Below are 27774 nucleotides of genomic sequence, written 5' to 3'. Positions count from 1 at the left end.
TTTTCGGAACACCAATTTGGTTTCTTACCAGGTAAAGGTACTGATGCAGCATTGGTTAGGCACGTCAGTGAAATTGTTGAAAATTCTGATAAGTATAAATATACTTTGGCAGTTTATTTGGATTTTAAAAAGGCGTTTGACGTGTTAGACATTGATATACTTTTGTGTAAATTTAAGAAGTATGGGATAGGGGGAAGCGCTTTGAACTGGTTAACTTCTTTTTCTAAAGGTAGGAAGCAGTTAGTTAAAATAAATAATATTAAAAGCGATGTTTTGGAATTGATGTATGGAACGGCACAAGGAGGAATATTGGGCCCAGTAGTATTCTTAATATTTATTAATGATTTATTAAAATTGCAACTAAATTCTAAAATATTTGCATACGCCGATGATACGGCCCTGGTCTGCTCTGCATATAATAAAAACTCATTAAAAATTAATATTCAAGATGATCTAACCAAGATATCTAGCTGGTTAGTTGATAATAAGCTTTTGATAAATACCACAAAATCTAAATGCATTTTATTCTTTGAACAAAATAAGAGCATATTGGAACTGCAGAACGATTATAAGCTTTACTGCCACCCTCATAGTTGTTTGTATTCATGTAACTGTTCATATATCAGTATCGTGGACTCTGTCACCTACTTGGGGATGGTTGTCGACAGAGATCTGAGGTGGAATCAGCATATTGCTCAGTTGAGTGGTAAGTTGAGATCGATAAATTATTCTTTATATCATATGAGGGGTTATTTAGAAAGTGAACATTTAGTTAGATTATATCACTCGTGGTTCGAAAGCACTTTAAGATACGGAATTATTATTTACGGTGGTACATACACAACAATTCTAAAAAGTATAATTAGCTGCCAGCGAAAATCACTTCGAATAATCTTTTCCATAAATATAAGAGACAGATTAAGTTACATATTTCAAGAGAAAAATATTTTAACTTTTAACCAAATTTATAACCAAAGCTGTTTATCATACACACATAAATATTTCAATCAATTTACTCTGAAAGTTGTCAATAGAGGGACTAGGGCCTCTCAATTTATTAAAAATTCTAGTACCAAATTTAACTAAAGAAAGAAGTAGAAACCAATTTTGTTACAAGGGACCTAAAGTATTCAACAATTTTCGTTGAAAAATTTTGGTAACGAAATTATTTTTGCAAATAAACCCAAATTTAAAATGAAAGTCAGAGAATTTATCCTGGAACTGCCTTAAAGATAGTTATTCAAAATCTGTACATTATTTATTTTTAATATTGTTTTTTATATAAAGAACATTTAATTTGTTGTTTAATATTATTGTTATTGTTGTTGTATTTGTTATTTATAGTATTTATTGTTATTTAATATTATTATTATTGTTGTATTTGTTATTTATTGTTATTTAATATTATTATTGTTGTTGTTGTATTTGTTATTTATTGTTTTTTATTGTTATTTATTGCTATACTATTATTTTATTCCCAACCATATATTTTTTTAGTTGCTATGTTGATATTAATTATATTTATTTAACTTTTATGTGAACTCAGCCTCCACAAAACCGTTTCAATCAATGTAATATGTGTTGTTTTTTACTATATTTATTTACATGTACATAGCTTTAGTTATTGATATTTATTATGTTTAAAAAGTAAGTAAAATTTGGAGTACAGTAGTATCAGTGCGTGGTTGGGAGGGGAGTATACTTTGGGGTTTGTTGAAGTATGGTTTGTTTACATAATTTGTTAAATGCATTAAATGTATATATTTATTATTTATTATATTATTTTTTGTCGTAAATATTTTTGTCTGTATTTTTTGAAATTGGTATAGCACTGTAATGGATGTTTATTTATTTAACATAATGATTATTAATGAATTCTGATGAGACTTTTAACTGCCTACAGAATGTTGTGTATCTGTGAAAATTATTTAGAAATGGTTAAGTGACACTGTTTGGACTGCCAATATTAATATAAAGCGATATTTACGATGTGCAATATGATATCCCGCACGCGTCCTACGCGACGCTTGGGAATTTAAATAATGTAAAAATGCAAACCATTACTGAATAAAGTGTTTCTGACTTCTGACTTCTGACTTCTGACACACACACACACACACACACACACACACACACACACACACACACACACACACACACACACACACACACACACACACACACACACACACACCACACACACACACACACACACACACACACACACACACACACACACACACACACACACACACACACACACACACACCACACACACACACACACACACACACACACACACACACACACAACACACACACACACACACACACACACACACACACACACACACACACACACACACACACACACACACACACACACACACACACACACACACACACACACACACACACACACCACACACACACACACACACACACACACACACACACACACACACACACACACACACACACACACACACACACACACACACACACACACACACACACACACACACACACACACACACACACACACACACACACACACACACACACACACACACACACACCACACACACACACACACACACACACACCACACACACACACACACACACACACACACACACACACACACACACACACACACACACACACACACACACACACACACACACACACACACACACACACACACACACACACACACCACACACACACACACCACACACACACACACACACACACACACACACACACACACACACACACACACACACACACACACACACACACACACAACCAAAAAGTACGGTCACGCGCGTCCTTGCACCTGTTCTGGGTCATAATATATGATTGGCTTGACTAGCTCCGATTATTCTGACAGTAACGTATATAACTTTCTCTTAGTTCTTGGATTAACTCTCTCCTTAGCTTTATTAATTAATAGAATATCGTAGATTTGTCGTGTTTACTTTTTTTTTACTTATATATTATGTAGGATGTATACAATGTTTTAGTTTAAAATTATACCACATTTAGAAGTTCATTTATTTAATGTTAATGTAAGCTAGCAAAGTTCAATTAAATAAGTTTATTAGTGCTGCTGGACTGACTTAAGAACTCTAATCCTGCACACAGACGTGGAGTCTCTGCAGGTATTATTCCAATTTTCGTTTTACTATTTTATAAGTCAATTTGTATTCATGAATTGTTTGGAAATAAATAAATGAAATGAAATGAAAACAAGTAGATATCCATTGTATCTTAAAAATGTATGATTTTTTTAATCATTTCAAGGTAAAGCGTGCTGAAAATATACAATTTATTATGCTATAGAGAGGTTTACTTCTGGTTGGTTTATACATGTCCATTCAGTACAGCAGAACATTTTTGCTCGCAACATTTACATCTGAGCAAGACAATGGGTGTCCAGGAGCTGTAAATAACATACATTTCTAGATAATGGAGGGATCATCGGTTGGGGTTACCTAGCCCATCCCATCCAAAGGATGTTGGTTGGGGTTCTATCCAGTTATTATTATAATAATATAGACACAATAAAAATATATGTATTCTTAATCTGATAAAGGCTAAGACAGTGCTAGTCTTCTCTTCTTCCAAGGTCACACAAAGGTCGAATCATATATTAGTCACGGTTTCCGTTACAGACGATATCAGTGTCCAAACCCATCTCCAATATTCTGTCACTCTCAGGTCTAAACTGTGTGGAGGATTGCAGCTTCATAGGAAACATGTTTCAGGGAAGTGAGCTGGCATACATCTACGCCTGTGTGTTCCTGGGGTTCGTGCCGCTGGTGTGTGGAGGGGCGGGCTACGGAGTCATCAAGCTGCAGAACCGCAGACGCAGACAGCTGCGGATGATGCAAGAAGAACTCAAGACGGGCAATAAACCAGCAGCAGCATCTGTTGACAAGATGGCAGTTAGGTGAGTAACTCGAAAACAAGTCGATTGAGTTCGACTATATTGTCGTACAGGAGTTTTATTGAATTACACAATTATTTTTTTTGTGTTCTAATATAAAATACGACTGTGCAAGGGTTAATATAGTCCTTACAGTACTATTTCTAGTGGTATTAGACTATAATAGTGGATATAAGACTATTCGAAGACCAGCATGGGTACTCTAAGGATTATCAACATGTACTATAACAAGTGATTTGTTGTCATATAACCTGTACTATACAACACCTGTTGGTGGTAAACTGTTGTAATGCTAGGGTTATAATTTAACAAGCATAGAGAGTCTTACAGTAACAAAATAGCACCACTGAAAATTATCTTAAGGGTACTTTAGTACACAATACAAGAAGTACAAACGTAATATAAATATAAAAAGTTAAAGTTAAACTGTACAAGCATTCATATGAACTGAGCTTGAAATTAGGTACTATCTCGAGGGTTGTTTTTTTCTCTTTTCACCAGAAGAACGGGCCGAAGCCCGCACTGATGGACAAGTACATTTCCGATCGGTAATTTTCCAATTTTATATCATGTTGGACGATCTGGCACGTGCTCTGAGGTATGCGATCTTCGGTCCGCTCTTCTGGCGAAAAAAGAAAAACATCTCTCGAGATAGTACCTAATTTCAAGCTCACATCACGTGAGGTTAACTTTAGCGTTGACACTACTAGTCACATACGAGTATTTATGATAACCTACTCTAAACCTACTTATATCGCTCAATGACAAGTAGTAGATAGAGACAGAGGGGGCTCCGTATAATACCAAATTTTCGAACAAGTTGTGTTGGAAATGTAGGCATACAGATGCTTGCTTTGAATATTACATTTGGCCAACATTTTCTCAAAGCCAAAGCTTATTGAAGAGTTCGGTAGAGACAATTTATATCACACTCAAACTGTACAATGGATATAAACAAAAATTTAATGAAGTCGTAAAAGACTAGACTAGATATTGTGTGCAGTTTGTAGATAAATTTTATGCGTACTTTACTTAGCATATAATTACCAAAAAGGATAATGTACAAGAATATGGCCTTTGATGGTGAATTCTATTGGTAGAATATTGCACCGTTATTTAGTTGTATTTTATATGTTCGCAACCCTGTTACTTGTTATTGGTTAATATAGTAAGTTACATCCGATGTTCTTGGAACAAAATTCTTGGCGGATTAATAACCTAATTGGCACGCGTATTGATTTGTTCTCTCGTAAAACATTGTAGCTGCCTTCCTGCTGCCGAGCATCATCTCGCGCGCCTAGTCCGCAAGATCAACCGAGTTTCTGATTTTAACTATAGTACTACTTCTAGTCTACTAAACTTCACTTTTTTCCGACTACAGCTGCAATGTCGAGCCAAGATGCTGACCCCCGCGCTTGTGAGTCGACATCAACGCGAAGGGGAGTCAATTTCAAAGGTTTATAATTTAAAGGTATAATAATAAAGGTTTTAATTTCAAATAGAACACCATTAGGCACACCCATTATATCATTTATTTCATTATCACTCTATTTGATGGCAACGTGGAAATACATTTTTTGTATTTTTAACGTCTAGAAGCGGTGCTTTTATGTTTATTTAAACATATAAGTAAACTTTGCAAATCGAGTATCCAATACTACCTCGACGCTATCCAACCCCATGTGTTTTCGTCGTCCATTCAGTACAGTACAGAGAAGATGTTGTTGACAGAGAGTGGCTTCACGCAAACCACCGCCGTATTGTGAAGCTGCGCTTCGGTCCAGAGACCAATCTTCACACAGTGGACCGGAAGGGAGAGAAGCTGCGAAGCGTGAGCTTCAAGAACGGTGACACAATCACTGTCGAGGAGTCTCAGGTACAACCGTGTCATATTAGATACCTCCTTTACACCGTACTGTACATATTTCATTGTATAAGAAAACATATTCTTGGGATTCGCTGATGATTTGTGAAAAATGTGTTTTTGCTGTCAGGTTCCCGAGAGAGGGAAGAAGAAACGCCCTCTGGTGTTGGTGAGAGTACCACGTGATCACGACTTGGTCCTCGAGTTCGACTCTCTTTCCTCTCGACGCAAGTTCATGTCCAAGTTCGAATCATTCCTTAATTCACACAAGAAACATATAATTGCACTTCAGGTGAGTAATCGGTTAAAAAACAGTATGCTGACGTGGTAACATCATGAATATTATTAAATTTTAAAGTAGAATAATTTAGCCAACAGTAATAATAATAATAATTTACTGATGTTCAAGTGGGTATTTTTTTAAGATGTTACTTTATACTGTTTTTATAGCAAAAATTTAAAACTGTACTGACGGAATGTTTCCCGAGAGGGCCACACACACACACGCGCGCACACACACTTGCATCAGTACACTTGTGAAAGTACTGGGAGCAAATTTGTTTGTAAAAATTGATGTAATTTATCAAAGTATATAAAAGTAATAGTGCTACTACAATAATTTTCCAAACAAAGCTCTTTTACATACCATATTAATTTAACGAAGAGAAAACACATATGTATTTACTGTTCTCCGAGTTTCTGTTGTGCTCAGTGTGGTCCCCTGAATCTTGTGAGACCTTGTTGTTGGGGGCACAAACAGAAATTTATCTAAGATACCGATTTCAGATAATACATTTTTGAAGCTCACAGTCTTTTAATCAAGGCTGGTAGTTAATTATCAATTTTAGATAACTTTATTCTTCACTTAGTATAACTAATCATACCGTTAAAATAGTTTACAATTATTTGATACGTATACACATATCTGGTAAATGTTATTATTAAATAATACTAATGTAAATGACGCAGTGTAGCGGGTACAACGGTTATCGAAAGAAAACCAGATCAAGCATCGTCGAGCGTGGCTGCTGCTTGGATGGGTGACCGCTGAGCGAGCCTGTCCTTGCAAGCAACCCGCCTGCCCGGTCGTCGTTGGTGGTGGTTCGGAAGTCACGTTTAAGCCGTTGGTCCCCAGGTTAAGTGTTAGAAAGGGCTTCTTTACGTAATACATATTTTCGCAACCCTGTTACTCGTTATTGGTCAATATAAGTTACATCCGATGTTCTTGGAACTAAATTGTTGGCGGATTAATAACATTATTGGAACTCATATTAATTTTTTTCTCTCGTGAACATTGTAGCTGCCGAGCAAAAATCTCACGCGCCTTTACATAAATTTTAAATTTAAATTTATTTATAATTTGCCACATTTACTAAATGAAAATTAGTATTACATAAATTATTGCACAGTACATTAATTATTGTGAATACAACTCCCTTTCTTCTCCTGAAATAAAATTCTGTGAAAACCAATGCACGTAAGTTGCTTCTCATGTTTATATAGAATTTAGTATTGGAATTTACGAGTTCATATGTTGTCATGTAATCCCACCTGTTCCAGTCACCTCGAGATCTGATGCTAGCAAAGGCTGAAAACGAGAGAGAGAAGACAGCGGAGATTAGAACACTTCTTCCGAGAAGCTTACGCGCTTACGTTCGGCCTCAAGCCGGGCGAGAAGCGTAGACGAGAGGATGAGAACGGGGACGTTGTGATGCGTACTTCTCTGTCCAGTGCCGAGTTCGCCAGCGCACTCGGCATGAAGCCTGACGCAGTATTTGTCCGGATGATGTTCAACATCGTGGATAAAGATGGCGATGGCCGCATTTCATTTCAGGTGAACATCTTTCTATTTCTAACTTATTGGGTTTCCCCAGGAGAGTTATACCTTGAACACTTCTGGCTGTTTTGAACCTTCCAATTGAATCTACACTGGATATAGCAAAAACCGATGGATGCTCTGGAGCGACACGTCACTAACCACAAATATCAAGATATTGAAGTAAGAGGGTTGGGGTTGACCGATACATCTACTTATTTTAATAAGCGGAATGCAGTGAAAAATAAAATCTAGTTAATAAAGTAACAGAATAAAGCAGCATCTTAATCATCTCAAAACAAACCATAGAAAATTAATACAGTTGAAAGTTTTGATAAAACACATGTGATGTAAACATATGATAGCTTGTATTAAATAATTATTCACCACATTCTCACCTCCTTGATAAGGAACAGTCTTCTGGGTATTTTGGAAGATTTGTTGTAGTTCGTCTTAAAGGCGGGTAGTTAGAATTATGAATTTGTTTAGATGGTTGGGGAGCGTATGAATGAGGGAGGATGTGGTGCAAGATGAACCATGATCTAGCGGAAAGCTACTTGTTACATCCATCATAGATATATCCCGATTTTATTTTGGTGGCGTATGAATAAGGATGTGGTGCAAGATGAACATGATCTAGCGGAGAGCTACTTGTTACATCCATCATAGATATATCCCAATTTTATTTTGTTGGCGTATGAATGAGGATGTGGTGCAAGATGAACATGATCTAGCCGAGAGCTACTTGTTACATCCATCATAGATATATCCCGATTTTATTTTGGTGGCGTATGAATGAGGATGTGGTGCAAGATGAACATGATCTAGCGGAGAGCTACTTGTTACATCCATCATAGATATATCCCGAGTTTTTTTATTTGTGATTCTTCAGAGATATTACTGTCCGTTTCGTCCATTACCAAAACAGATTGATCTGTGTTATCTGTTGAAAGTACAGCAGCATTGTCTCCTTTAGGAGGTAGTTGTTTCAGGAAAACTGTCTTCTCATCTCAGTTATTGAGACATATAGTTGTGTAATTGGGATTTACACCTATTAGTTCGACCTCATCTACCAGCCGATCGTACTTGCTCTGTCTTATATTTCTTTTCAAGAAACAATTTTTTTCAGATTCAAGTAGCCAGGTCGGTAAAGATTTGTTGTTTGAAGATGTTTTAGAATGAGTAAACATTTGTTCATGCGGTGTCACATTTGTAGCAGTGCATAGTAAAGAGAATGTAAGGTATCATTTAAGACATACTCCTGTTCATTTATTCTTAAATTTCGGCTTTTCAGCAACAGTGTAATGGCCTTCCTGATTATGACGTTGTAACTTTTGATCTGGCCATTACCTTGAAGATTATGGTAAGTGTCAGTTGTCGCTATGCCTTGGAGTTAAGAAAATCTTTAAGGTCTCAAAATGACTCCCAAAATGGCACCCTGGAGAAAACCGCAAAGGTTCTTTTAAGACTAAGGGCAATGAGAGTTTTTCTTAGCTTCTTGTCCTAAATGAACAAAAATGGGAGTACGTTAGTTATTTAAATCATTTTCCTTATTTGCACACAGATAATAATGTGTACAATGAACTCATGTTACTTATTACGCTAATGCATACCTATATTTAATTTCTGTTTGTGTTTTTTCAGGAATTTTTAGACACAGTAGTATTGTTTTCAAGGGGCAAGACAGAAGATAAATTGCGGATCATATTTGACATGTGTGACAATGATCGAAACGGAGTTATAGACAAAGGGGAGTTATCAGAAATGCTGAGGTCACTTGTGGAGATTGCCAGGACAACAAGTTTGTCTGACGCTCATGTCACTGAGCTTATAGACGGGATGTTCCAGGTAACGTTTCATGTCGGAGATTTAGTAGTGTTTAACCCTAAAAGTAGTAGTACACCCAGCAGGGATCACTTCTGGCTGGTTTATACCTTTCAGTTGAACCCACCACTGGACACAGCAAAAACCGATGTGTCACTTCAATCTGGGCAATCTTATGTATGTCCAGGAGCGGCACATCACTAACCGCAAATGTCGAGATTCTGGGGTTCATGGGCAATTCGATAGGTCTAGTCTACTGTGAGAGATGACTGTTAGAGTTGGTGGGGTTTGTTCCCTGACCTCAGAGGTTCTTACTAGCCTCAAGAAGGGTGTGCCACCCCCTGCCTACTTTGACTGGAGAGGCTGGTTCAGAGCTGGTCTCCTTTTCTTCCAGAGACATGACTTTGAGATGTAGTGTCCTAATTTTTCCTCATGGATCTCGATAAGCTTTACCCTGAACCCATCCTGAATATCCTGTCACTACGGAAGCAGTGCAAAGGTTCTTACAGGACTAAGTACAACTTATAAACTAAGAAGGACAAGAGTCCTAAGAGAACAAAAAAAAAACTCTAAAAGTATTGCATCAAATGTTATTTATTTCATTTTGCTATATAGTTGAAATAAATTTATCATGTTTTGGGTTTCATAATAATTTTGTGTTGATAATATGAATATCCAGCCAGTATATAATATGTTAGTGTATGAAAATCACTGAAACGAGATCCGAACCCATGTCTCTGGGATGATCAACTGAGCTACTGAATATAGTATGTGTTGTGTAGTATATGTAACACATTATTACATAAATAAGAAACTGTACAATACTTGTTTGCATGCAATCCAGTTGGAAATAAATTATTGTAAAGGTGCAGAAGGCTGCCAGGAAAATCTTCACACAATTTTCTGAAAATATGCGATTGTCTAGGAAAGATGGAAACTATTTCATTGGAAGGATGACCAAAGCTGCGGCAGAAGCTTCTTTTTTATCTGATATAGCAGAATATTCCAACAATAAAGGTTACATAAAAGAAGGAATCCATCACTAAATCATATCACTCATTCCATATTGCTTTTATGTTGACAAATAAGACAGGTCATGAGCATACACTGAAAGACCACATGGAATTCTGGATGTTTTCACCCTGTCATGCTGAGTAGGAAAACATTTTGTTCTGTAGAATTTTTGACTTGGAACCAAGTGTTTCTTAGCTGTATATGAATCTCACTGCTTTTACATCTCAGACGGGGGGAATTTTGATCTGGACAGTGGCTTGGGGTTGAGGAAGTAGTGAAGCTGGAGGGGTTTTCATTCTTCTTCAGCGTATCAGACGATTAGGTACAAATACCCTAATGATAATCTTGAAATGAAAGTGAGACAGGCCTGATAGGGATGACCAAATGAGAAAAAGGGTCAAGCTATAGGGATTACACTCTTACAACCAAAAGATTAAGACTTTTACCCTACAAAGCCTCCTCAAGAATTGGCAATAACAATGTTGACTGAACATGTTAAATGTCAAAATGTTATTTTTATTAGGTGTAGCTGCGAGTGTATAGTCCTATTTTTCAGGTTTAATCTTTAGACTCTAAAAAACAAAAAATAATGTAATGTGTTTGAAAAGAACATTGTACTTTACAAATGAAACCTTTATATAGTGGCATATAATCAACCTTAGCCAGGACTCATAATTGGTTCCAATGATAATGTTCTCTGTGTGTGAATACACTGGATTGATGAATCATATTCTGATCAGATCCCTACCACCACTCATGCTGAGTTGTGGATGCTTATTTTATGTCATCATTTATGCTTGAAAATAAAATCTATTTGTGCTTGAAACTTTACATTTTTTGAAGCAATACGTATTTATACCAAATGATAATTGAAGGGCTAAGTTGATGAAGGAGGTATGTAACAAAAACAAGTTTAGAAGATATGAGCTCTCAAAGATTTTACCTCACTACTTTTTTTGTATAATATTATTCCATCTACTTTGATGTAAGTATACTACTATGGGTATTTTTTGTCTTTTTTATTAAAACTGTGTTAATCTGACTATATTTAGTATTAAAAAAATAATTTTTTTTGTACATACCTCGTTCTTCCATTAACAATGGAATTATTCTTAGATATTTTCAAATGATGTTAGAGGTATTAAAATTGAAACTACTGATAAATTTAATAACAAAAATTATTAAAAATTACAAATTTGTGTACAAAATCTTTGTTCTTAAGAGTTTTATTGCAATTCATTTAGAATTTGCATGTACCACCACCGGTGATGCTCAGGGATAAATTGGAGCTGCTCCCTCAGGTTTTCAAGTTTGGCTTTCTTGATCGAGCCTGTTTTTCTTTGCAGCCTACGAATAGAGACTTCTTCTTCCAGTTTAGGCACACAAGGAATAAAAAATGTTTACTTTTCTGAATGGAGTAAATTCATCAAATCAAGTCTTGAACTGGTAATAGCCGTACTCATCAATACGGAGCCACTTTATATGGTCTCTGAAATGTACTTGGCTGTTCCCCATATCTTTTTTTCTGTTGTATAGTTTCATCTTCGTCATCAAGGTATTAGTATGTTCTTATATTATGTTCTACAGTAAAATAAGTAGTGCACTCAGTAACAAGAAGGAAAGAAAAGTTAGAACTGGATTAGCTTACCCAGATAGAGGTTAGTTACACACAACACAATACTTGTATCACTTGTATTAATTACCACACAATCACAATTATTAATTTTCACAACACAGCCACTTGTGACAGTTTAAACAAAATATAGGAAAAACACAATATGGATAGGATAGTAAATTGTAAAAGGATAGTTTAGTATTTATTTCTGATGAATTATGTCACTGAGTATCCAGAGTGACGCCGGCTAATGCATGACTGAATCAGGCACAATTTGGACAAACCTCTGTCTGAGAGCGAAACTGAACTTTGCTCTCTGAGCAGGTTGGACAACCAATGAAAATAAAATCACTGCTGGCCGGTGTTATTCAACAATATTTGGATATTTATAGAAACCTATCAGCTCTGGTTCACGTCAGTAGTATTAAAAAATAAATAAAATAAAAAGAAAACACTACAATTGGAGGCTCGATTTTAAATAACTACTTAAGTTGCTGGACTCTAGATTAAGTGTATTAATATTATTATTAGATTATATCACTGGCCACACTACTGGTAATAGTGGTCAGTAAATTCCGAAAAAGTTATTGTGAATTATACTTTGTAAATTATTGATGGAATAAATTATTATTATTATATTATTATTATTATATTATTATTATTATTATTATTATAGTATCTCTAAAATGATATGTCATGTCAATGACTTTATTCTTCCTACTGGATTTTACAATAATTTCCTTGTACTCCTCAGGAGAGTATATGTTCTGATGTTTTCTTAAATTTTTCTCAATATGGCCGAAATCTCTGTCAGAATCTAGGTATGTATGACCTACCTCTGGGAATTTGTGGTCCATTGTTTTAAAATGACACTTGTGTACTAGATATCGGTAAAGACAAATTAAGAGGAAATTCTTATTTTGACCTGAACAAGAACAATGTTTGATTACTTGCAGTCTCATTTTTGATTACAGTTTAGGCCCTAGGGCTAAATTCACTAACTCTCTCCCTCTAGAAGTCATAGCACTATTATATTAATCATAAACAAATGATATAAAGGAGCTTACATTACGAATAAACCAAAGATTCTTTCACCTGGGCACAAAATAACGATCAGCTGTTTTAGTGCATGAAGGAGGTATGTTACAGACTTGTTCAACATTGTAATGGAAGATGGAGGTATGTGCATATGAGTGTTTCATACCTCTTTCTTCCTTGGTAATATTTCATCAGGTTTTTAATTGATGAAGGAGCTATGTTCCAAGACATAGAGGTACTACACTGGAATAAGGAGGTATGTGAACAAAAATTGTTTCATACCTCTTTCTTCCTCCAAGGCTTGGATTAATTTTGTAACATAAATTCTTCTTCCATTATACTTCAGAGTTCAGTGTGTAACATACCTCCTTCATCAAGTGTTTATTTCCTTTGTAAGGCGTCTAGGAGCGCTAGTGTCAGTGCCATATGTTAGTTTAACACATAACACCTTCATCCATGATGAAAAGTCAAATCTTGAAAAAATGTTACATACCTCCTTCTTCCACTTAGCCCTTCAATTAATACTCAAGAAACCAGAAACCGGAATACTCAAGAATAGGGTTGTTTTATTTTTCTTAAATATACAAACAGCTCTTATATTTTATAACTTTTATCAATTTGTTCACCCAATGTTTGAGATTCATATGTTATATTTCACTTTTTTAAATACAGCATTTGGATGCTCATCTACTGATCGACAGACAGATTGTCCTTTTCACAATAAAGAAAGGCCAGTTTGAATAAGCTGTCCAGATGAATGGTAAAGCAGTGTCAGTCATATCTAATCCATTTTCATTAATACAAGTGTTATGGTATATCCTATACGATTTTTCTCTCCACATAAAAAAATTAAATCACAATTTTCCCCTTGAAGACAATGTTAAATTTATTCTCAAGAAATACTTTGAGAGTATTTGTTTAAGTTTATAATGTACATCTACTATAGATACAATTAAGCAAACACCAGTCTACATTTAATTATATGTAGAATATGATGTCAATTTATTTGGCTTTCCAGAATGCTGGGTTGGAGAGAAAAGACTTCCTTACTTATGCTGACTTCAAGTTAATGATGAAAGAATATAAGGGAGATTTTGTTGCAATTGGATTGGACTGTAAGGGGGCCAAACAGAATTTTCTGGACACTTCAACCAATGTGGCCAGGTAAATTTTCACAGTGATGTTCGACAAAACAGTTTCCACAATCAAAGTTGAAACTCTGAAAAAAGACTGAGGACTACTTACTATTTCACACTATACTATTTCACAGCCATTAAAATTATTCATTTATTTTCATCTTTTATTTTAATTGTACTATACCAAAATTTTGATTTTTACTATGATAGATCGTTGATTGATCACCAGATAAAGCTATAATTATGAAAAATCTATCACTTTACATTGTGAAATCAGAGAATTGATTTTAATACTCTTATAATATGAAACAACCACTTTTTTTAAAGAAGGTTCTTTCTATGCCAATTGCATTTTAATCAGTTTTACTTTACGTTTTTATGGAAACAGTTTGATACCATTTATAAATTCTTGTTCACCTTCTCTAGAATTGAACCTGTAACCTCTCAGTTAGAGAGCTGGATCCATACCCAAAAGTACGGTGAAAGTCTAAATGAATCCCAAATGTATATGTGTGTGTGTGTATTTGTATGTGTGTATATACATTAAATTGTATAAATGGCAATAGCCTTATTTCATTTCAATAAACACTGAATCGCAAAAAAGTATACATATATATATATATATATATATATATATATATATATATATATATATATATATAATTATATATTATATATATATATATATATATATATATATATATAGGGTTCCTTTACTGAACACTGAACATAAAATTGCCCTGTAATGATTTTATTGTGTATTACAATTTTTAAATTACTGATTAAATAATGAATAGTCTATTTCCAAACACTTTTTTATTGAAACACAGATCAAGGAAAGAGTTGTTTAGAATTTATTAATAATTAATACTGTGTTTTACATAGTAAATTGTTGTGTATCTATTGCGTAGATATAGTAAATTGATTATCTGTTCTAAATAGAATGACCAGTTTCCACATAGACCCAATCTCAGACATGGACAAAGGTTGGCTGAGCAGACATTTGGACTGTGTAACTACCTACCTGGAGGAGAACCGGCAGAACATCTTCTACCTATTCGTCTTCTATGTTATTACCATTGCTCTCTTTGTTGAAAGATTCATTCGTAAGTTAAAAATACCAAGTTCATTGCTTAAGTTATTTACATTTTTGTGTTATGTCACATTACTTGTGAATAGAGTTGCCATACCATTGGATTTCTCCGGAAATTATCAAATTTTAAGGGTAAAAGTATAGCTTTGGGGAATTTTTGTAAAATACTAAAAATCTCCCATTTACAATTTTTTTTTTTAATTTTCCTTTATTAAGTTATTGGATTTTCCAGATTTTGAAACCTGCTGCTGCTGTTTTGAAACCTGAAACAATGTTATTCAGAACACTTTTTGTAAAAGACATATCTTATAAGACTAAAAAGTTTGCAGAGATTAAATTTATAACTTTATTCAATTTAAAGATACATTTTTCTAAGAGACACAAATAGACAGGCAGATGGTAAACTAAGTACACACTATACTATACTTAATCTGATATTTGTCACCTTAGGGATACTCTCTATAGTTGATTTCTTATGATAAAGTGCGTTACAAAATGTTTTTCTTTGCTTAATTTTCAAAACATTTTCAGGAGGTGACCCTCGGATCTGTTCTTCTATGATAGCTGCTCAGAAGCTAAAATCTCATTTTTTTCCAACATTACCACATGGTACCCGTACTTTTGAGTTTGACTCAAACGCATTAATAATATTTGAATATCCAGCTGTAGAGACTCATTTTTAGTTATTAATTATTTCAATAGCAATCTTGTTGTAAATCTTCATTTTCACTGATAAAACCATCAATAATACACTCTGTATATTGTTAAAAAATAAACCCAAAATGTAGCATGCCCACACTATAAAATAGTGTATGTCATTACCAACAAAGTTATGACAAATGTTATTAATTTTACCGATGCAATTTAAAAGAGATTTGTAGTTGTCAGTTTATGAGAACTGAAAATTTACTTTGTGTAATACTGACATAAGAAACATGTTTTAGATTACTCGTTTCTGGCTGAACACACGGACCTGCGCCACATCATGGGCGTCGGCATCGCCATCACACGAGGGTCCGCCGCCTCGCTCTCCTTCTGCTACTGCCTGCTGCTCATCACGATGTCGCGCAACCTGCTCACCAAGCTGAAGGAGTTTGCAGTCCAGCAATATATCCCACTCGATGCCCACATCCAGTTCCACAAGATCGCCGCCTGCACCGCTCTCTTCTTCTCGTTACTACATACTGTCGGTCACATCGTCAATTTTTTACCATGTTTTCCACCCAGCCTCTAGAGCATCTCCACTGCCTCACCAGTGAGGTCCACTTCCCCTCTGACTACAAGCCAGGCATTACCTTCTGGCTCTTCCAGACCATCACAGGTGATCTTCTCAGTGCTTACTTGAATAGATAAACTATTATACATTTCAAATGGTTTAACTTTTGGAGTATTCTACGGTGATCCTTATATTTGATATCTTACGTTACAATCAGATTTATTCAGTAAGATATTTTGATCCTACACATTCACTATGGGATGTGAAAAACACCTAGAACAGTTTAAAAATTGTAAGATGGACTTAAAAATAAATTAAGAATGGTGAAAACTAAAAATTATGTATTACAAGTAAGATAACTTAAAAAATATATTTTAAATCTTCAAATCTTCTATTTCTAAATGCTCGAAACGTTTATGTTTCACACAAAATGTTTCAGTACCTTGTGTACTCTCCTATAGTTTTTTAGTGTGTGATAAACTTGATCTACAAAAAAAACCACAGTATCCAATATTTTAAAACTGAAAATTGCCCCCATTTTTTCACTGATCGAAAATAAGTTTCTTGTATAATCGCTCTTGTCTCGACAGTAATAATTTTCAAATTAAATCTAACTTGACTTATGCTTAAATTTGAAATTTTCCAAGCCAAATTTAAGAGGTGGTATGAATTAATTAATAGCTTATCATATGTCATTAATAAGAAAGTTTTATATTGTAAAATTAATGATTACATCTTTTGGTGTATCAGATGATGTTAACACCTTAACTGCGTTACGATACATGTTCTAAACTTAAAGACAATGGGGATGGATCAGTGTGTGTTTACCGCAGTCTATGTGTTTTACTATGATACATTTGTAGCTATATTAGATGTTGTTAAAATTTTTTAGTAAGCGCTGTTTCAAAAATATGTAACTGGTTTATTAAATCTTGAGCTGGGGATAGTTGAGAGCAAGTTCTGAACTATTCGCCAACACTAACCTTTAATTCCTTACATCACTTAGTAAACAACAGTGCCTTGTATGTACTTATTTCCACTGCCTTCCCCCTCACAGGAATAACGGGAGTAATGCTGTTCTGTGTGATGGTGATCATCTTTGTCTTCGCCCACCCTCTGATTCGCAAGAAGGCTTACAAGTTCTTCTGGCTCACCCACAGTCTCTATGTGATCCTCTACTTGCTCTGTCTGATCCACGGATTGGCTCGGATAACAGGACCTCCTCGCTTCTGGATGTTCTTCATCATCCCGGGCATCATCTACACGTTAGACAAGGTAGGGGTACTCCTCATCACTTGTCTCAAAACAGCTTCGCTGGTGTTGCATGCAATATTTCAGATCTATTGCTCGTTTCATTAGAATGCTTGTGTTATTTTACTCAGTTTAATTACAAATTTATTTATTCTGCGGTTCTCTCATTGCCATCATGGAAGACCGATGTAAAAATGTTCACCAGCCCTCAACCAAATCTCATGGAGTTACTACACCATCATCAAATTTGATTTTGCATGTATAGACGTGAAGCTTCATGCAAAATTTCAAGTCTATAGATCAGATTGTTTTCGAAATATCGTGTGAACTGGAAGAGAGATAAGGAATTAATTATTTCTGCCTCACAAGTATTGCCAATGTTAATCCAACAAGGTACTGCTGGCTTTGTGATTGTAGAAGATTCTACAAAATGTAACAAAAATGTTGTTTTGATAATGATAATAAATTAGTTTCAGACATTTTTTAGCCTATATCTGGCTCAAAAGATTCTATTGTTCCAAAATATTTTTTATTCATCATATTAGTTTTGTGTTAAAAGCTAATAAATTTTATGTTATTAGCTTTTAAATCATTTGGCCATAAAGATTAGCTTGATTACAATACTCAAATCCCTAAAATTCCTGTTATAACTACTTACATGTAACTATTGACGTGCATGTAACTGACACTATTGCATTTCTTGAAGTCGCCAATATAGAATTTGAATCATTGAATAATCAACATCATAAATTAGAAATCTTCTATCACAAGCAGGAGTCAGATTATTCAATCAAACAACTCCCAGAATATATACCATTAAAAACCAATGAAATATTATTCAAAAGAAAACTAGAACAGTTTTTGTTGTCCAGAGCATTCTACACAGTGAGTGAATTTATTGGACATATCAAATTATAAACAACTAAATTCAAGTTTTAAAATAAATCAATTTTGCACATTTTAATATGTTTTGGATGTCTCTCACTGTACATAATGTTCTAAATTTTAATAATATTAAGAAATCATTAAAATTTCAGAAAAACCTTTGCAATTTTTTGTATTAGGAAACACAACACAATATCTAACACAATTTAATGTTAAAAATAAGAACACAACGGTTATTATTAATACATCATTATTTTGTATGATTTCTTACAATATCAGTTATAAAAATTGTAAAGTTTAGGTGAATAATTCTGTTAATCTCGAGTATAATGTGATTTACAAAAAAAAGTACACTGACAGACTGCTGAGGAAGATTACAGGAACAGATTCAAACTTGCCTTCCATAGACAATACAGTTAGTTGTCATGTCCTTGTAGCACACCTACTGAGTAACATTGAATTTTTCCAATCACATTTTATGCCTGATTTTCATGAAACGTTTTTGGTGGAATAACGTCTTACTTGTTCTATGTTAAATAAGGAGAACAAATCCTTCTGGCAGCGCCTATCTATGAATGATAAGAATAGTGTCTGTGAGTCCCCAGGGAGGACAGAGGATCCTAGTATTGTGTATTGCTATTGTATATTATGTATGGTGGGGGGCTCACACTGTAGGGGAATAGAAATGAAAAGACTGTTAATTGTGATGGTGTAGGTTATGGGAGTCGCAGGATGACTAACATGGTTGGGCGTGATGGGAAACCACCAATCAGATTTAATACATAGAGTTAGATAAGCTAGAACACTGATTATACTAATATAATATAATATTAATACAAGAACATTACACGTAAAGGATATTAAGTACTAGAAACTACTCATGAAGGTATAGCATTATTATCTATAATATGATTATCTATATTTCATGTATAGATTGTGAGTTTGCGGACCAAATATTTGGCGTTGGATGTTTTGGAGACGGAGAGCTGCTGCCCTCAGATGTTATCAAGATCAAGTTCTATCGTCCACCCAACTTCAAGTACCTCTCAGGCCAGTGGGTGCGTCTGGCTTGTACGGCTTTCCGCACGGATGAGTTCCACAGCTTCACACTGACATCGGCTCCTCACGAGAACTTCCTTTCGTGTCACATCAAGGCTCAGGGTCCCTGGACATGGAAATTGCGCAACTACTTCGACCCCTGCAACTACAATCCTGATGAGGATCAGCCTAAGGTAGGCAGACAAGAGGTTGTCAGTATCTCTCAACATTCCTAGGTACATTATCTTCACACTGCAAGAGTAAAGACTTCCACATTATTTGTCTTCAAATCGCTTCTTGACTTGGAAGAAGTACTGAGGAATAGCTAAATATAAACTAATGGCTCGTAGGCTCAATTGCTCTTAAGTTTGAATACAACTTTTCTATACTTATCCATTACTTTATAGCTTTTCAATTACATGAAAACTTCCCAATCAGTCCTCTCCTTCAAATTTTAATGTTGTTTTTTATTTATTGTCAACAACACTACATTTCAGTAATTTAAATTATTACTTTAAACAGACTTATAATAATCCAGTCAAGTTTTTTTATGTTGTTAATAATGTACCATTCACAAGTGCTATGTGTTTAATAAAAGTCACTGCCCATTGTATTATCTATCGCTGTCCTCTTCAGGGAGATAGTATGTATATCATGTGTATTGGGATATGTACATCATTTTGGATAGATTGAAAGTAAAATTTTGAGCATTTAAAAAATACTTATCAATGGTAATATTAAGATACAGTTTTACATCCATTCCCTTATTCTAATAATAATTTAATTATCTCCTTCTCTACTAATTAACTATTTTGTTAACAGTCACATTCTCAGAAATGATTAGTGATTTGTGTGATTAATGGTTTCCATGTACATACTGATTTAATCTGACATCTGAAAATATAAAAATAGTTTTGCACGAACTCTGGTCTATACATTACATCTAAAAAGAGCACTGTATTTATTCATCAAAGCATTTTCTCTGGAGATTTCTTCAACTGTAGTTGTGGCGTGGAGCCTGTGTATTTTTTGTCGTATTTAGTATTTTTTCTCACTGTTCTTGACATTCAAGCTTAAAAATTATTCCTGTAAAGCTATCTTATTGTCTTCACAGCTTTATAAATTTCTTGAGGACCAATTCGCTTACGAGATTAAATATATAGATTATTAATGCTAAATTTGTACATAGTACAAATAACACACAATGTAATTTGTATAGTACATTTAAGCACTTCTTGTTAACTCTGTTCCTAGTTTCAAATATAAATTTATCATTAAAGTATCAGCCTACTTTTTCATTTTCCTGTCATATTCATGGCAGCTGAAGAGTGATTGTGTTCTATAAAGGTAGAGAAATGCCATTGTATTACATCGTGATAGAGGACAAACATGATCATACAAAGTTCTTTATGTTCTCAGACCATATTATACTGTACATCATAGTGGCGTATTTAAGGGGGGATGAGGCTGATAAAACCCAACAAAAGCTCTAAAAGTTTTAAAAGATATATCATAACAGTAATCCAACTTGTTTGAAATGCAGGAGTTAAGTGTCTTACTTTGAATTAGGCGTGTCTAATTTTTTTTAATTCAATCAGATTTACTCCATACTCCCTGGTGTGCGGTGTGCTCTTCAATCAGATTCATCCTCCCTAAAGCCAGGTCTAACGTACGCCACTGACACATTATATAAGTGTTCTACATATCTAGTGCATAAACACATGATAAAAGGAAGATAGAAATAATATGAAAGCTGGTATAACCAAAATTGATGTCTAGCAAAATTAACATATTATAAATTATTCCCATATACTCCTTTCAGCTTCTTCCCCATGTTACAGATACGTCTAGAAGGACCTTTCGGCGGAGGGAACCAGGACTGGTACAAGTTTGAAGTGGCTGTAATGGTGGGGGGAGGTATCGGCGTCACTCCTTACGCCTCCATTCTCAACGACCTGGTATTTGGCACTTCGACCAATAGATACTCAGGAGTAGCTTGTAAAAAGGTATGTTTTTGTCTCAGTTCAATTGCAGGTATGTCAATGAACTTAGTTCATGAAGTGTTGTCAGGTGTTACTATATTTGTGAATATTCTGAAATGTTTTTCAATTTTCATTTGGCTACATTTTAGTGTATACTAAAACACAGCCAAATTACTGTATAGTTCCATTTTTAAATAATACTTTTACTGAAATAAATCATCATTAAAATCTACCACGTATACAAATTTTATAAGATTTGTGTATTTCAGGTTTACTTTTTGTGGATCTGTCCCTCCCACAAGCACTTTGAGTGGTTTATAGACGTTCTAAGAGACGTTGAGAAGAAAGACGTCACCAACGTTTTGGAAATCCACATTTTCATCACACAGTTCTTCCCATAAGTTCGACTTAAGAACTACAATGCTGGTGGGTATTCTGTGTAAATAAGTAAAGTGTTTTAATCTAAGTTGGTGTTAATCTCTTGTATTTCTGCTAGATTAAATGGGAATTTTGGATCTTCAAAGGCACTGAAAACGGATTTTTTTAAACCTGCAAGAAGGTTTATAAAGAAGATAAAGGAAAAGAACAATAGAAGAGGTGGTTGGCTCTCAATTATCTATGAAAGACACATGCCCCCTACTGCCCTTGGCCCCTACTAAGATTGAGGAAGGGAAGGATGTCGCTGCCTCATCCAATCATAGTGGATTTAGAACTAGCCAAAGTTATTTTTGTTCCAACCCTCTTACACAAGGGATGGAGAATACCACAGTAATCAATTTTTCACATCAAACTATTTATACAATTTGTATTGGTTATTAATGATACAGGTTTGAGTGTTTATACATACTCAGAATCAGAATCTCTTAATTAACATGAACATTGAGAACAGTTATAATACATGATTTTCGTTTATGGTTGATTGAGTTTTAGTGTAAAGTGTGGCTGATCTCTTTGGTGAATTCTTAAACAGTGTAGATAGAATGTTCCAATAACCACAAATTGAGTTTCCTCTTTGTTGCCTTTCCAGTTAGTTTGAAGGAAGCTAGGAGCTAATTGTAAAGTCGTGCTCCCATTTTTGAGGGTTTTTTGTCATGAAGAGCAGTTCGATGTCTGACTGGCGGTATCAGAGATGCATTCCGGGTATTGTAGTAATGTGGTCGTGTTACCTTGGGAAGTCCAAGCTTGTCCACATGTTGAATGAGTTCTTGGATATATATCGCTGTGACTGTCTTTATTTTTAGTTGTTTAAATGCTGGTCTACATCTGTCCCTGGAATCCAGATTGGCTAGAGATCTTACAGCTGATTTTTATATTTTCAGCACTCGCTTCAGGTTTGCTGCTGAAGCGATGCCCCATACAGTGACTCCAAAACTGCTTATACATTTTATTCTTTTTATTACATAGGTGGCAGTGTTTAGCTTCTTGCAGAGGCTGTCAATAAGTGGATTCCAGGTTATTTTAGCGTCCAATGTTAGTCCCAGAAGCTTTGTTTCCTCCTCTTCACCACTTATGTCAGGAACTTGTCCCCCCCTTCCTCCAAAGTTAATCTGCTGCATCTTGGATGGATTTGCAGCTAGGTCATTTGAAGAGCAGTAATCATAGGTCATGTTTTAAAGCTACTTAGGCTTTTATGTTGAGGTCTTCAGCGGTTTCACTTTGGAGCATGAGGATTGTATCATCTGCAAACATAACTACCGAGCTGAAGTCTTTTACATAGTCAGGGAATTCATTGGTCAAGAGTGTAAACAAGATAGGGCCAAGCACAGATCCCTGAGGGACTCACCTAGTCATTGGGTAGGGTTTATATCTGACTGTCTGTGTCACTCCATTAGTAGTGTGGTTCAGCTCCACTAGTTGGCTTCAAGATAGTTCTCAAACCAGATTTTAGGAGTGCCTGTTATTCCTAGCCCTTCAAGTTTTTCTATAATTATCTTGTGTCCTATGCAGTAAAATGCCTTGGGGTAATCCAGCAGTATTGCTGTTGTGAACTTTCTGTTGTCAAGATAATCTATAATAGACTCTACAAGATCTATCATGGATGTGGTTGTAGACTTTCCTTTTATGAATCCATGTTGGCTGTTGGTTAGAAGGTTTAACTCTATTAGATGGGCCAGAAGTGTTTTCAGTACAATCTTTTCCAGTATTTTTGAGAAAGTAGGAATAATTGAAATGGGGGGTGGTTTCCAATTTTGGTTTTATCCCCCTTCTTTAAATTTGGGTACACTTTAGCTTCTTTAAGAGCAGAGTGGGAAATTCCTGTTTGAAGAGACCTGTTGATGATAGTAGTCAGTGGTGCCAGAACAGCATCCACACAGTGTTTACCAGTTTTCCCGAGATTTCATCAATACTGCAGGAGGCGTTGTTTCTCATCTTAGCTATTGTATCTTTAACTTCCTGTTCGTTTGACAGTGAGAAAGTCAGATTCTGTTGTAATGAGGATAGTGTACTGGTCCAGCATCCACACAGTGTTTACCAGTTTCCCGAGATTTCATCAATACTGCAGGAGGTGTTGTTTTATATCTTAGCTATTGTATCTTTAACTTCTTGTTCGTTTGTCAGTGAGAAAGTCAGATTCTGTTGTAATGAGGATAGTGTACTGGTTATTACTTTACTTTTGGTGTTCTGTTTGTTTGCTTTTAATGTGTTTTCAGCCATACTAGAAAAGTATTTATTAAATTCAACTGCAATTTCATTAGTTTTGTATAGTACCTTCCCTGCAGTAAACAAATTTCATGGGCTGGACTTTATTGCCTCTGTCTGCTGTTCTTTCTTGGTTTATTATCTGCCAGACTGCTTTAGACTTGTCCGATTGGAAAAACGTTTTGGGTTGCTTCTGCTTGTTTAGCTTGCTCCTACTAAATTAAAAAAATAATATACCAGGACACTGTAATGCATTATTAAATTTAAAGAATGCATTTGAAGTTGAAATTCACTTGTTAGAACTTTTATTCTGAGCAGGTAAAGTTTTCTACTAGGTAACTCAGCAAATGTTATATTTGAATAATATATTTGAGTAAAATATTGTAGTGACTTCTAATTTTTTTTGTCTCAGAATTTTTTCATTAAACAAGCAAGTAAAAGTTACAGATTACCCCTTAACGTAGCAAGGATATGTTTACTTACATCACATTCACTATATAACTGCAATTAAAAGAGTTAAAACTAGCTAATACAATTAATGGTTAAATAACAATAATTATATGATACAATGTGTACATTTTATTGTTTTGTAAAATTTTTCTACTAGTGTTAAATGTTTTCTATTTTTTCACTAAAGGAATGGCGTATGATAAGTTTAAAAATAATACGCCATAGCGTCATAACATTTGTTGACTTTATTGCATGATTTGTAATGTGCTTACCAGCAATGAAAATCTTGTGTCTGGTTAACCTATTCTAAGTAAATTTTGCATTGAAGTGGATGCGCTTTGGATGGCTAACAATGTATATAACATAACTTTTTTTTTATTTCTCAACCCTCACTACTTAAAACTGTTGCACTGTTGATGTCTTTTCTTGGGATATCATCCGTTAATACCTATAGTAATTTTCTCATATACCATCTGAATAACAAAATGATTGATGTATTTCAGTACATCTGTGAGAACCACTTTCAGCGTCTGTCCAAGACAAGCATGTTCACAGGCCTCAAGGCCATCAATCACTTTGGCCGGCCCGACATGTCATCGTTCCTCAAATTTGTACAGAAAAAACATAGCTACGTAAGTATCAATTATATTATATACACGATTAGGCTACATGATTTCCAGAATTTAAAATGTAAGCAATTATGTTTTTTAATATACAAATGAAAAATCTGGCTTAAATAGAAGTACTAACTCAAATCATTTTATTTCGTGTAGGTCTCAATATTTATTGTAGGTGCCACAAATGCTCAAAATAGCACTACATAACACATATTACTATACAAGAAATATCCTCATTGATTGAATTATTCGTTTTTTTTTTTTATATGTTATAATTATTGTGTGTACATTACTATTAAGATATAATTTATGTATTTGCAATATTTATTATTGTATCAATATAATTAATGTATGTACCTACTCAACCAGTGAAATCCAAAATCATCAAAACTTGAATCTGTAGAGAGCTTTTCTTCGTATTTACCGACCGGAAGTGATTTTTTTTTTTCGATAATTATATAGGTACAGTGTAATGATAACAAAAATCGTCGTCCTAACTCAACCGAAAACACAACGTTTACCTCAATCACTGAAGTCCAAGTTATTGAAATCAGTAGTTTTTCAAGTGCGTTTTCCGACCAAAAGTGATTTTTTTTTCGATAATTATATATACCACGTCTACAGTTTAATGACACCTAAAATCAACGTCGTAACTTAATTCTAAGAAGTCATTTTACGTCCCCAAGACGAATTTGAACGAAGTGGACGCTAATTTAAACTGTTCACCGTGTTACGGTTCAGGTTACTTTGCGACGTCACGTGATTGCGCCCTATAGAAATACCGTGATTACACTACACTATTCGAAAGGCCGAGCCCAAAAGTATCGTTTGATACTTTATGATTTAAACAAAAGGACAATTATATTTTTAACGGTCACTTTAACCAATTAAATCAATCAATTTAGTGTTTGTAGACAAGAGTAATCATAACTCTCCTATTTTTCTCCTGCTCCATGCTTTATTTTTTAATATGTCTTAAAATTTCGAGAGGGTCCGGACTGACCCCCCCATTTGCTACGCCACTGCTACAAGGGTTGTTACTAAGGCCACAGTTGTTTTCCAGGTGAGCAAGATCGGAGTGTTCAGTTGTGGTCCTCGGCCCCTGACCAAGAGCATCATGTCTGCATGCGAGGAAGTCAACAAGGGCAGGAAACTGCCTTACTTCATCCATCACTTTGAGAACTTTGGTTAATTCTATGAATTGATTAGTATTATATTCATTCATCGCATCAATTCATTCGTACAATTTGTAAACACTGACTTCTCACATTTTTAAGACTTTCTTCAAGGTTTATAACATTAGTATAATATGATGTGGGATTACTTAGCAATGTCAGTTTTAGTACTATTAAACAAGCACAGAAAATAAATAATACTGCATTTGCTTCTAATTTTGGAAATATTGTTATTAATTTGTCAAAAAGTTAAATTAATAATGTAATCAAAATATATAAGTATTATTTCAAATAAATTTTCTATTAAAAATACAGGGAAGTGTAATTAAAAAACAGAACAGTAAATTTGCAGTATAGAGACTGGTTAGATAAGTTTTTATATAAACAAATTTAAATTATACAATGTTTACACAATTAGTTTAACAGCATAAAAATTATATCATATCTTAATTAATTAAGTAAGAATGGCTAATGTATTACTTAAATTATTGCCAATACATTTTCAAACCTATACTCCTTGCAGTAATTTTATAAACTTGTTTCAGTCTAATTTTTATATAATATAAACATTTTTTTATTAAAAATGTATAGTACTCAATAAAGTTAAACATGTAACAGCCATGGTATATTACTTTTATTATATATGCTTATTACTTTGAGCTATACAAATCCACTCATAAACCCAGATCATAAAGGTTTAGACTTATTTTTTTCATTTCCTTTTAATAAACTTTAACTCTGCCCTAAGTCTTGGTATGTTTTATACCAATAAAACAACTTCTATTACTTTATTAATAGTATTCACTATTAAAAATAACAAAACTTTTTGAATCCACAAAGTTATTGCTAGATATAGCCTAATTGTCATTTTTATTATTCATTGGAAGTTTTTTTTTAAATCAAGATATCCATAAATTTTTATGATTGGGTACGATATAAGGTTTTTTTATGTCAAGAAGTTTATATTTTTTAATGCAGAAACAAAATAGGAATCTCTATGAAAGATTCAGTTTGCATTTTTCTTACTAAAACAAATTAAAAACTAAAAAATAATTGTTAAGGTATTTATTAAATAACATCTAGACAGGATGAACTAAAGAACATTTTTTCTAAATTAATTGAGTACAGGTTCTCACCTGTACTCAAGGTTATTTAAGGGACATACA

At 34.4% G+C, this 27774-nt stretch overlaps 1 protein-coding gene across 1 annotated transcript; it reads left to right on the top strand.

Annotated features, from left to right (window-relative positions):
* Window positions 1–626: 626 nt before the first annotated feature.
* LOC124371953 (dual oxidase-like) lies at window positions 627–26953 on the top strand (the record flags this gene model as incomplete). Its single annotated transcript, XM_046830321.1, is given in 19 exon segments — window positions 627–706; window positions 3726–3957; window positions 5686–5830; window positions 5949–6110; window positions 7379–7411; window positions 7413–7652; window positions 9279–9482; window positions 14144–14289; window positions 15204–15367; window positions 16299–16564; window positions 16567–16675; window positions 17628–17845; window positions 19640–19687; window positions 19690–19938; window positions 21586–21750; window positions 21996–22121; window positions 22123–22152; window positions 25320–25448; window positions 26497–26953. Coding segments are annotated over 19 exon segments (2875 nt in total), but the record flags the coding sequence as incomplete, so codon positions are not given.
* Window positions 26954–27774: the final 821 nt, after the last annotated feature.

This window comes from Homalodisca vitripennis, unplaced genomic scaffold (assembly GCF_021130785.1).
Source record: "Homalodisca vitripennis isolate AUS2020 unplaced genomic scaffold, UT_GWSS_2.1 ScUCBcl_2321;HRSCAF=6949, whole genome shotgun sequence".
Classification (NCBI taxonomy): domain Eukaryota; kingdom Metazoa; phylum Arthropoda; class Insecta; order Hemiptera; family Cicadellidae; genus Homalodisca; species Homalodisca vitripennis.
Note: the sequence above shows the minus strand (reverse complement) of the source record. Positions and strands in the feature narration are given on the sequence as shown.